Source organism: Jaculus jaculus, chromosome 2 (genome assembly GCF_020740685.1).
Source record: "Jaculus jaculus isolate mJacJac1 chromosome 2, mJacJac1.mat.Y.cur, whole genome shotgun sequence".
NCBI lineage: Eukaryota > Metazoa > Chordata > Mammalia > Rodentia > Dipodidae > Jaculus > Jaculus jaculus.
Window position 1 is genome coordinate 98,380,891 of NC_059103.1, and position 12,763 is coordinate 98,393,653.

General features: G+C 40.8%; 1 protein-coding gene across 2 annotated transcripts in view; it reads right to left on the reverse strand.

The window, feature by feature from the left end:
* Positions 1–278: 278 nt before the first annotated feature.
* Tet2 (tet methylcytosine dioxygenase 2) overlaps positions 279–12,763 on the reverse strand; it is a 164,485-nt gene continuing 152,000 nt past the window's right edge. For both annotated transcript variants that reach the window (XM_045142504.1, XM_004662993.2), the window contains exons 9-11: positions 10,520–10,657; positions 6,867–7,221; positions 279–4,944 (exon numbers count right to left, since the gene is read on the reverse strand). In XM_045142504.1, coding sequence (XP_044998439.1) covers positions 3,503–4,944; positions 6,867–7,221; positions 10,520–10,657 — 1,935 coding nt within the window. In that variant the 3' untranslated portion in view covers positions 279–3,502. The remainder of the gene's footprint in view (positions 4,945–6,866; positions 7,222–10,519; positions 10,658–12,763) is intronic.

The window sequence follows — 12,763 nt, forward strand, 5'->3', positions numbered from 1 at the left end:
ACAGTGGGCGTGAACAGGAAGCAGAGAGTCTAAAACCAGGATCAGGCCCAAGCCTGACCTGCTGACAGGAAGCCTGCAGATGCGGAGTTCTCTTGGCCCACACCGTGACGGGCCAACCTGGGATTGGCCTGCTTGTTATTACTCCCCCTCAGTCTACACATGCGGAGTGTGTGAATAGCCAAAATCCAACCCGGGGGTAAGTCAGCAAATATTCAGGCTAGTTAAATAGCAATCATTCAGGAAGTGAACAGAAAGTTCCACGACACAACACTTAAGAGTGCATTAAATAAATATAAATTTTATTAAAAACACTCACATAGCGTTATCAGGAATGATATAATAAACAGCTTTCAAATAACCTGCATTCATAACATTACAATACTTACAGTATTTATAACCATCCTCAGATTTTATAAACAAACCCAACATCTCATGAAAATGAAATGAAACTAAGTTAAAAAAATAAAGCATAGAAAAATGCACACAGAAGTTCATTATCTTAGTGTCAAACTGCAAAAAGTTTCCTACACAATTTAGCTACTACCTTTAAAAGTGAACTGTACATCACTGTGCGTCAATCAAGATGAAAAATTCATTCAAGTAAAGTTGACACCACTCAAAAGCATTTTCAAGTATGGCTATGTAGTCAACCTGATGTTCCTATATAAGCAAACTGTAGATCTGCTTTCCGTTCATTCTACCCGAGGCAGGCTTGTTATTTACAATTATAGATCTGGTATTTACAATATGCCATTCGATTTCCCCTCTTCCTACCTGACCTCTACCCACCCCCCGACCCAAACCATGCTTCCTGCTCCTGTTGGCCAGCAATTTGACAAATGACAGAGATGGCTACGTCAGAATCACAAAATGCACGAGCAGTAACCAAATGTTTTGGATTTGGCATTATGATAGGTAAGACATGAAATTCATGTGGTTTATATGCAAAATAAACATTTTTAAATGCTTAGAACTTGGGAATAATCAAGAACTAGAGAAAACTCTTGGACAAAATATCATGAAGATTTGACCCCCTCCCCCCAAAACCCCAGAGGCCTCCACTGATTAAGAATTTATTTGAAAAGCTAGTAAGCCACATTGCATTTACAGGCCTACTGCCCTGTGCACGTCTGGATGCTAGGTCCGGTTAGAGAACTCGATTAAAAAACTATTGAGTCCAAAGGCTTCTGGCCAACAGCTGCTTGCCATACTTCTGCCTTCCACAGTCTCCCTTTATTAGCTCAGTGCATTCTATTTTCCTGTTATTTTTTCTTCCTTAAAAATGCTTTTCTTTATAATTAAGAGCCAGCAAATTTACAAAATTAGTTTTAGTTACTTACATCAGCACATGTACAAGTAAAATAGGAGGGATTCAACAACAAAAGGGTTAAATCCCTGAAAAAAGAATCTATTTATTAACCTACAACAATTTTACAGAAACACAGGTGACATGTTGGCATAAGGAGAACATGAGCTGAAATATCCCTGAATTTTTAGAACAAAAAGGTTGAAGTTCAAGTTATACTTGCTAAGAAATCAAGTATTGAAGAAAAGGTATGCTTTTTTTTAATAATAAAAAGGTTGAAAAAATGGTGGTACACAATGCAATAAGCTTTCACTCTCAGTTCCAGATCCTATTGCCAAACTAGTGTTGAGGTATATGACAAGTAGGAACATCACTCAAACCTGTGATGAATATTCTTAGCTCACATTAGGATATATGTGAAGCAGGCTGAGTAGCACCATCATGATGTGAATTTTGCTTCAATCCCATATATATGTGTGTGTGTGTGTATATACACACACACACACACACACACATATATATACACACACATACACACACACATATATATATGTATATATTTAAAATTTTACAGTACTAAAATACTAAAGCATTGCGTTAAAAAAGTTTTGTTTACAATTTAATTTACTATACAACGTTCACTTCTTTATACAAATGAATGATTTAAAACCACCACAGCAAACCAGCTGCCTGTTCATTTTTTCCTTTATAAGCAACAGATTCACGTGGACCAAACCCTGTTCAGTCATCTTATGCAGGTATCAGTCCACTCAATCTTCTTGGTGAGGAGGACACTTAAGCTAAGAAATGACAACATACAATGCACATAATCATCAACACAAAGGCAGACTGCCACTCAGTTCTCTGAAGAGCACACTGACCATCAAGTGAGCCAAACCAGCTTTGCTGAGTGGTGCATGCAGCCAACTTTTACCTGTGGTTAACAGAAAGTTCTCAAACTGTACGTACTGAAGCAATGAACTCGCCATACAATTGTGTGTAACACGGATTTACAGTGTAGCCTGTGAGATGAGCACCGGTTTGCACAAGCACCGGGAAATGTGTTCTGTGGATTAACATTCCCTGGAATCCAGTCAGCCTCAGTGTGGGTGGAACTGGCTGTTAACAGTGAGCATACTGCTAATGAACAGATGTAGGATGAAAAGCAAAAACGCCTTAAAAGCTTTCCTTGTATCCTTAAAAAATTTAACTTTTCATCCTAAGATGAAAGTAAACGTTTTCTTTTTAAACATCTCAGTACCTTAACATTGTTCAAGTTGTCATAGCTTCGGTAGGCAAAGTGCTTCTAAAACATCATTGAAAATATTTATACATATACATGTATTTGCACATATACAAATGTGTGTATATATGTACATATATACGTTTATTGTCCCATAAGGACACTGCTGGATGAGCAAGATCCAGAAGCCTTTACAATGTCCACATTTTAGAAACAAGGCTTGTGTAAGGACAAGTAATTATGGTAAAACTTGAATGAAAGGTCCCCCTGTTCTTCAAGGGCACTGGAGTACACTGACAGCATCTTGATGATAAAAAGGCATTAATTTTTCAGCTATTAAAGACACCATTTTCGTAGCACCATTTCGTAGAACACCCAAACATATTCAGTGTTTTGTTGCTATTCATTTATGCTTTCTGTAGCTATTTTGATAAATAAGTTAATATTAAGATTACAGTAAAAACTGCATGTTAAAAAGCCATAATTCCAGTATTTCAGTACATTATATATTCAGCACCAGATGGTATTTTAATATTCCTGCAACTGTACTACTACAGTACTGTGTTCCATGACTACGCAAACTCTGTATTATTAAAAGTGGTCACAGATGTGTGGAGTTGTAAGAGGGAAAAATCACATTTACATATCTAATCGAATAATAGAACCAGTGTTTGAAAATGTAAATTGTGGAACATTTTCTTCCCCACCTTCTTTTGCATAGAATGCTTTGGTCTTTTTCCTGGGTATTATCTGTGACCACTGGGGAGTCAGTGGGACTTTAAGTGCTATGGTAAGATATTACCTTTTTTTTTTTTTTTTTTGCTGGTGAGCTGAGGTTTTCCCCACCACTTTTGTCATGAATACCATGACATGTCTCCACTTCCCAGAGAGCTAGCCTACTGATAGAATGGTGGTCATCTGTTCTACTGAGGTTACTGACCAAAGGGCCACCATCATATGTATCTACTGTAGGGCCCTGTGACCCGAGTGAAGGCATATGGAGACGTGGTCACTGTGGAGTCTGTGGTCGCAGAAGCGGTCTTCTCAGCCAGGGACTTGATGAAGCGCAGGTAGGGGGGCTCGGCGGCTTCGTGCGGCTCGGCGGGCTCGCGCTTCACCTTTTTGCCGTGCGTTTTCGGGGGCACGTGGTCTGGGCCGTGCTTCTCGCACTCTTCCCCTTTCTCGCGGGCCTTTTCAGCCACTTTGGCTTCCCAGAGCGCCAAGCCATGTTTGGGCTCATTCATGTTCTTATGCTGGTAAAAGACAAGCGAGACCCTGGTGGGGTTTATCCGATTCGGATTCTTTAAGGGGGTTGTAGCGTGAAGCTCGCGCTTTGCACACTCAATGAGAAGCGACCCATGAGTTGGAGCCACGGCCACTCCCCCAATGTCAGGATCCAGAAAGTTCTGCTCCCCGTCTGACCAGACATCATGGTCCTCTGCAGTAGACGCCGACCCCTGGACTGAGGCTGCAGGCGCCTTTTCCTGACCGTTGGCGTCACTCAACAGGCCCTGGGCCGAGGCAGCGCTATCGCGGCTGAGCCCAGGAAGCACCTTCGGCAGCCCATTGGCTGTGTGGGAAAGCATGCCATTCTCCTTGTTTTGGAGACTCAGAGCGTGAAGAGAGCTGCTCATCACGCCCGAAGCTGCACCGTAATTGGAGATCACACGAGAGGGTGGATGATGGTCACCGTTTTTGCACTCGGGATTTGCTGGGTTGCTCAAATTGGCTGGTAACCTGGAGGCAGCGCCCATGAAGTGGCCGTCCATCTCATGGGTGGGGTAAGGAGGAAACGTCCCTATGTGGGGCACGTTTGGTCTTCCCGTACAGTTGCTGAAGGCCTCTCCCTGAATATTTTGGCTTCCATAACCTAAGTACTTTGAGGTAAAGCTCTGACTGTTTCCAAACCTCTGCTGGTAAAGCGTGTGGATAGGTGGTAGATTGAGCTTGGAGAGAGGGTCCTGGCTTGGATATCTATAGAGATCCACGGCCTGAGACTGGGGAGAGTAAGACCCCAGGTACGGGGAGTAGCCGTCCACAGACACATTTCCATTGCACTGATAGGGTGAATATTGGTTATTCTGATTTAGAAGCCCAGGGTAGGCATTCAAGGGGTTAGAACTCAAATATGAGCCTGCAGCTTGAGAGGAGGTGGAATAGAGACTCACGTGGTTGGAGCCTCCATAAATATCTGCAGGATGGGACGAGTTTGGATAAGGACTGATGGGGTTGGGCCTTCTCATGTATAAATTGGTAGATCCAGACGAGTAAGAACCAACAGAGTTGGACTGAGGGTGACTGGTCAAGGTGTGTTGAGCAGGCTGCTGTGTTTGCTGGGCATGTCTCTGGAGCTGCTGGGGCTGTTGCATGACTGGTCCTGAAAGCCGCAGAAGTTCTGTGGACAGGGAAGGACAGAGCAGGAAAAAAATATGCCTGATTATTACCTTGTGAACTCTAGCGAGGGTAATTAAACGTTTGCAACGTGATTATGCAACTGCCGTAAGTCAGGATGACCAAGGCGCTGACCACTGCTCAGTTCAGCGTCATCGTTTATGTCTGAGTATTAGAAGCAAAGTGCAACACTCTGCCAGGATATTCTGCTAGGTTCAGACCTCCAGAGAGGTTCCTGTGTTCTTGGCTTCTGGTGCAAATATAGGTATGATAAGCAACAGGACCATGTGGTGCATTTGGGCCTTCCTTTCTCCACTCTTAGCTATGACCTTCGAGGGGAGGGGACCTACTTTACTTCATTTACCTGCCTCCTGGCACGCAGCAGAATTTGCTATGTAATTAAAGTAAAACTACACGATTTATTATGGGAATTAGGCAATATTAAGAGAATGGCACTTATTTCTTCATTAAAAAATCTTATATAATTGACCAATTTTACTTCATGAACAAAATTTCTAGGAAGGATTTTTTTTTTTCCTGTTTGGTTTTTTGGGTTAGGGTCTCACTCCTAGGAAGGAAATTTATACAACTCTAGATAATAGTTTATAGAAACTATATTAGCTTTGTCTGTGAAACTTTACAGCTCAGTTTTCTGTACCGTGACTTCACTTTTAAGACTTTTAAGGGCAAATGAATGGACATACAATGACAGTTTTGAGAACTGAACAGGTTCCAGAAACCAGTAAAAACAATATACTATTCCTTTATACTGTGTGTTCCACATAAGACAACCACCAAAAATACTTAGTAAGCATTTTTAGATGCTGTTATGAATTACTTCATTTATATGAGCCTGAAAGTTATTCAGTAGAGAAAGGTGCTTTGTTCTTAGCAAACTGATAAATTAAATAAGATATGTTGTTAATGGTCAAGCCAATATAATTTCAAAATTCGGATGTGTTGGGCTGGAGAAGATGGCTTAGTGGTAAAGCGTTTGCCTGTGAAGCTTAAGGACCCTGGTTCGAGGCTCAATTCCCCAGGACCCACGTTAGCCAGATGCACAAGAGGGTGCACGCGTCTGGAGTTCGTTTTCAGAGGCTGGAGGTCCCAGAGTGCCCATTCTCTCTTTGCCTATTTCTCTGTCTGTTGCTCTCAAATAAATAAATTTTAAAAAATTTGGATGTGTTTAACCAGTCCTAGCTACAGACACAAACATGGGGCCTATGGATAGAAGCAGCAGCTAAATCTAGTTGTTGTCCTGCAATGACTGTAAGCAAATCTTCAATAGTTTCACAGCATAGCTGCATGTAGAACTCTTCAACATGTTGAAGGAAAAAGTACTCGGTAGGGTTCTTTCCCTCCCCAGTAAATCACATTTCCAAACTTTCAAAATAGTATTGCTTTAGTTATTTGGTCTTAAAAATTTGGAAACATCAAAAGCCAGGTATGGTGGCACATGCCATTAATCTCACTCAGCACTCAGGAGGCAGATAGGAGGATGGCTGTGAATTCCAGATCAGCCTGGGCTACCTCAAAAAAAAAAAAAAAAAAGTCATCCTTAAAATTTTCTTCTCCAGTTCAATATTAGACTTTTGTCATTTTGAAGAATTTACTTGCATCATATATATATAATATAATATAATATAATATAATATAATATAATATAATGTCATTTGATTTTCCTCTTCTTCTGTTTGCCAACCTGTCACTGCCAAATTAATGTTATTTTCAACATACAAATTGCATGTTGTTTCTTAGAGAGCCCCAACGTCTCTATCAAGCTGCGATGGGTGGTTACCACCTCCCTAACATCTTCAGGAGGAAAGCCTGACCCTTGCTACCTGAGAGAAGCTTCTGGTTTACAACCAAGAACCTTCCAACCTGTAACACACTGCACACATGGATCCGCGTTTCAGCCAAGTTTACCTGCCAGCTGCTTCACCTGGCTTGCATTTTCAGCCTGTTTGGTACGCGTTGAGGCGGATTTTTCTTTTTCAGTCTTACTTGAGCTGTTCTCCAGAGCAGAAAGCTTTTCTGCTGCGGCTCTCTTGGCTTCTAGCTTCCTTTGCCGGCAAGTCTTGACGGGCTCTGCCAACATCCTGACTTTCCGCCGGAACGAGCTCAGTACCTGAATGGCGCCCGCTCGCTTTTTCTCCTCCTGAGCTTCTGCACTCCCAAACTCATCCACATCCGAAATCTTGTACAAAGGCAACACGTGGAGCTGCTCATCCTCCGGCGTCCCTCCAAGACCTCGATTGTCTTCTTTAGTAAGGGTGCACACCTGGTGGGGAATGAGATGTTCAGCCTCAGTTGTGGGTCCCAAAGAAAAAGAGTGTATGGGGCCAGAGAGGTAACTTAGTGGTTAGGGCATGTGCCTGTTTAAAAGCCTAACGACCCGAGTTCGATTCCCTAGATCTCACTTAAGCCCACACATAGTGGCACGTGTGTCTGGAGTTCGTTTGCAGTGGCTGGAAACGCTGGCAGGCCCATTCATTCTCTCTTTCTAATAAATAAATAAATAAAAAACTTTGGGTTTTTTTTTTTTTTTTTTTTTTTAAGAAAGTGTGTGTGCATGCCATACCTATATCTGTGTTGGATCAGTAGCATGCCTTTTACCTACCATAAACCCAAGCCTACCTGTTCCCCATTATCAATGAACACAACATCAAATTGGAGCCGTGATAAAAGAAATGTTTCCTCGTTGAAATTTTTCAAATTTCTCTTTAGGGAAGAAACCAGTTGCACTCTGGCCAAAGGAAATGAAGTAATCTGACCCCTTTCACTTGCCCAGAACACATGCAATAGATGTGTTTCTTTCAAAGGGGCTAAAACCTGCTTCTACCAGTAGACCTCCTTTTAGAAGGCATTGTGGAAGTTTATGTCACATTATACAAATGCATGTCACAACTTTCTTCACAGCTGACTCTTAACTCTCTGTGTTTAAGACATTTGCTGTGTTCAAGAACTTAAATGAGTCACCTAAGTGTAAAAAAAAAGTCTAAGTAACAAAAAGTTGAAGATTCAACTGACATGTATACTTCACACTTCTTTGCTTTGATAATTGAGCCACAGTCATATTATTTTTTAAAAAAAAAAATATTAGTTTTGATGGAAGGGTGTTTTTAGCATATACATTTTTATTTATCTAGTGCTTTTGGAAAAAAAAAACAGAAAAAGTATAAAACCTAAAAGACAAAACAATATGCAATAAGTGAGAGACACTCTTAAAAGGAATATGGTCATAGCAGCCTGGTCTTTATAAATAACATGAGATGGTGTGATGGGTTTGCCATTTCCTACATAGGCAAGTTCTCCTTGTCTGAGCACTTCTCTTCTGTAGTGTTTCTTTCCGTCATACCCTGTAGAACCTAGATCTTTCAGAGGAAAATCCCCTTGACTCTAAAGAGCTTTCTCAGTTTTCAACACTGACTGTGGTTATCTTTAGAACCTGCTATATAAGCTGAGCTAGCATGCATTTCTTTCACTGTCCAGAATCTAGCACTGCCTCCTAATAATGAGCAGATGCTCAGGTGGCAGCATGACTGGCAGGCCTTGGGTTTACACTCTTAGATGTGAAATTAAAAACCTATGGCCGGTGGTTGTTGCAGTCAGGTTCCACTGCTAGCTGAAATCACCCGACCAAGAATTGCTGGGGGGAGAAAGGTTTTATTCTGGCTTACAGACTCGAGGGGAAGCTCCATGATGGCAAGGGAAAATGATGGCATGAGCAGAGTGGACATCTCCTCCTGGCCAACATAAGGTGGACAATAGCAATATAAGAGTGTGCCAGACACTGGCAAAGGGACACTGGCCGTAACACCCATAAACTGGCCCCCAACAATACACTGCCAAATCTCCTTCAGCTGGGAACCTACTAGCATTCAGCACACCTAAGTTTATGGGGGACACCTCAATGAAACTACTGCAATAGTCAATCTGCTCCAGAGGCTCTTCTTATAAGACTAGGAAACCAAGAATGTTTTTCACATTTTGAATGGGTTAAATAATAATAGTAAACATCATCATCTCAAAAGAAGAAACATGGCAGAGACACCATAGGGCCTATAATGCTCAAAGTATTTTTACTACCTGCCCTTCGTAGTTTTCTGATTTATGACCTAGATAAGATCAGTATCTTCTCTGCTTCTCAAGACAATCTTCATACTAGCTTCTTTATTTTTATTTTTTAAAATATATATTATTTGAGAAAGAAAGGCAGAGAGAGAGAGGGAGAGTGGCATCCAGCCATTGCAAAACGAACTCCAGATGCATGTGCCCCTTATGCATCTGGCTTACAAGGGTCCTGGAGAATTGAACCAGGATCTTTTGGTTTGCAGTCAAATGCCTTAACTGCTAAGCCTTGTCTCCATCCTGTAGCTTCCTTAAGTTGTATCAGCTGTTGTCTATAACCAGGTCTCATGTACCCCAAGCTAGTTTCAAACTTCCAATACAGCTAAGGATGAGCATTTTTTTTTTGTTTGTTTGTTGTCTTATTATGACAAGACACAACCCTAGACTTTGTCACTGAGATTTATACCCATGTTTGCCTTTCACTGTAGTCTGAATCCTAAGACTTATTCCATTCTGTCCACTTTAGAATGTAGGCACAATGAGTGCTTTTGGGCTTTCAGATTTTATTTAGTAGATACTATGACAATGATAATGTGTTTTTATTTAAAAAAAAATATTATAGCCAGATGCAGTGGCACATGCCTTTAATCCCAGCACTCGGGAGGTAGAGGTAGAGGGATCACCGTGAGTTTGAGGCCACCCTGAGGCTACATAGTGAATTTCAGGTCAGCCTGAACTAGAGTGAAACTCTACCTTGAAAAACAAAAACAAAAAAAAAATTATTTGAGAAAGAGAAGGAGAGGGAAAGGGAGAAAGTAGGGGTATGCCAGGGTCTCTAACAATGCAAACAATCTCCAGATACTTGTGCCACTTTGTGCATTTGGCTTTACATGGGTACTAGGGAATAAAACCCAGGCAATTAGGCTTTACAAGCAATTGCTTTTAACTGCTGAGCCATCTCTCCAGCCCTTACAATGCGTTTTCAGTTTGTACTTCTCTCTGCAAGGTAGATAAGTACTTAGGCTTATCGATAGTTTTGTGTTTAATTGACTGAAATCTACCATATAGCTGAAACTATATATTTTTTTTTGTTCTGTTTTTTGAGGTAAGGTCTCTAGCCCAGGCTGACCTGGAATTCACTATGGAGTCTCAGGGTAGCCTCGAACTCACGGCAATCCTCCTACCTCTGCCTCTGCTGGGATTAAAGGCGTGCGCCACCACGCCCGGCTAAAACTGAATTTTGATATTCTTGGTAACTTAACTGGAAATGGCAATAAAGAAGCTTAATACTAATATTATAAAAGTTAGTACTAAGAGTTACCAAAATTCTCATGTGACTGTAAATAGTTTTCTCCCAATGTGTCACTAAGGTCATCTTGTAACACCACTTCCTTCATGGAAACACCCCTTTGGAGGTGCCTGTGGCAGAAAGCATGCGTGCTAAGCACAGGCTGCACAGCCAGCCCGTGTTCCTCGCTGGGCAGAGCTGAGCCCTGCGTGCCGCTTACCAAAGTGCTGCCATTGTGCATGTTGTGCAGGTCTCTATGCGCGTGAGCACAGAAGTCCAGGCACGCGGTGACCCCTGAGAACGGACGGCCTTCTTTCAGACCCAGACGGCACTCCGGAGCTCTGTGCTCATACTCAACCTGAGGAAAGAAAGGCACATGTGTGAAAGTCACTGCAAAATTATTTCTCAGGATGTTCTGTTCTTGATATCTAGAAACAAGATAGAGTAACAGAAAATATGGTATATTCCTAAAAATGGTCAAGTTATACTGTTATAGTGCTACTGAGGCACTCCTCAATAGTTGGTTGTTTCATATGATGCCAGGGATCAAAACCAGGTCCTCACACAGGCAAGGCAAACACTTACCAGTCAGTATATTCTCAGGCTCCTAAGTAGCTTATATTAAGCATCATATATTTGATTTATACTTTGTTGACTTTTGATCTACTTATACATCCAAGTAACTATGCCATAAATAAAAATACATATTCATTGTCTCATGACCCCTTGGCACACAAGCCAGGTGTGGTGGTGCACGCCTTTAATCCCAGTATTGGGGAGGCAGAGGTAGGAAGATTGCCGTGAGATCAAGACCACCCTGAGACTGCATAGTGAATTCCAGGTCAGCCTGGGCTAGAGTGAGACCCTACCTCAAAGGACTTAAAATACAAAAATACTGGCAAACAAAATACAAGGATATATCAGAAAGATCATTCACCCCAAAAAAGTATCCCAGAGATGCAGGGAGGGTTCAACATATGCAAATTGATAAATGTAATACATTATATAAATAGACTTAAGGACAAAAATCACATCATCATCTCATTAGAGGCAGAAAAAGCATTTGACAAAATACAACATCCCTTCATGATAAAAGTCATATAGAGAGTGGGAATAGAAGGAACATATTTTAACATAATAAAGGCTATTTATGACAAACCTACAGCCAACATAATAGGAAACAGAGAAAAACTTGAAGCTTTTCCACTAAAATCAGGAATAAGACAAGAATGTCCAATGTTCCCACTTTCATTTAATATAGTACTGGAAGTCTTAGCCATAACAATAAGGCAAGAGACACACATAAAAGGTATACAACTTGGCAAGGAAGAGATCAAGTTATCATTATTTGCAGATGACATGATTCTATACATAAAGGACCCTAAAGACTCTACTAGCGAACTGATAGAGCTGATAAAAACCTACAGCCATGTAGCAGGATACAAAATAAATACACAGAAATCAGCCTTCCTAACCCTATATGCCATCAACACACAGAGGATGAAATCAGAGAATTACTCCCATTCACAATTGCATAAAAAAATAAAGTACCTTGGAATAAACCTAACCCAGGAAGTAAAGGATCTCTACAACGAAAACTTTGGAACACTCAAGCGAGAAATTGCAGAAGACACTAAGCGAGAAATTGCAGAAGACACTAGGAAATGGAAAGACATCCCTTGTTCTTGTATTGCAAGAATCAACATTGTGAAAATGGCAATCTTACCAAAAGGAATCTATACATTTAATAGAAATAGAGAAAACAACCCAAAAATTCATTTGGAAGCACAAAAAAATCTTGAATATCTAAAACAATTCTAAGCGACAAAAATAAGGCTGGTGGTATCACCATACCTGATTTTAATCTATAATACAGAGCTATAGTAACAAAAACAGCATGGTACAGACACAAAACAGACATGTAGATCAATGGAACAGAACAGAGGATCCTGATATAAATTCTGGTAACTACAGCTGCTTGATCTTCAACAAAAATGCCAAAAAAAAAAAAAAACCCTCATTGGATAAAAGACAGCCTCTTCAACAAATGGTGCTGAGAAAACTGTATATGTATCTGTAGAAGTATGAAAATAGAATCTTATCTCTCTCCATGTACAATAATTAAAAGTCCAAGTAGATCAAATACCTTAATATCAGACCTGAAACTCTGGTATAGAGGAAAAAGTAGGGGAAACCCTTTAGCATATTGGTCTTGGCAAAGACTTTCTGAATATATCCCCAATTGCTCAGGAAATAAAAACACAGGTCATCCACTAGGACTTCATGAAATTGCAAAGCATTTGTACAGCAAAGGACACTGTGAATAGAGAAAAGATGTAGCCTTCAGAATGGGAGAAAATCTTTGCCAGCTATACATCAGAAGATTAATATCTAGCTATACAAAGAACTCAAGAAACTAATAAGAAGTCAAACCAGTTATACAGTGGGCTATGGAACTACACAG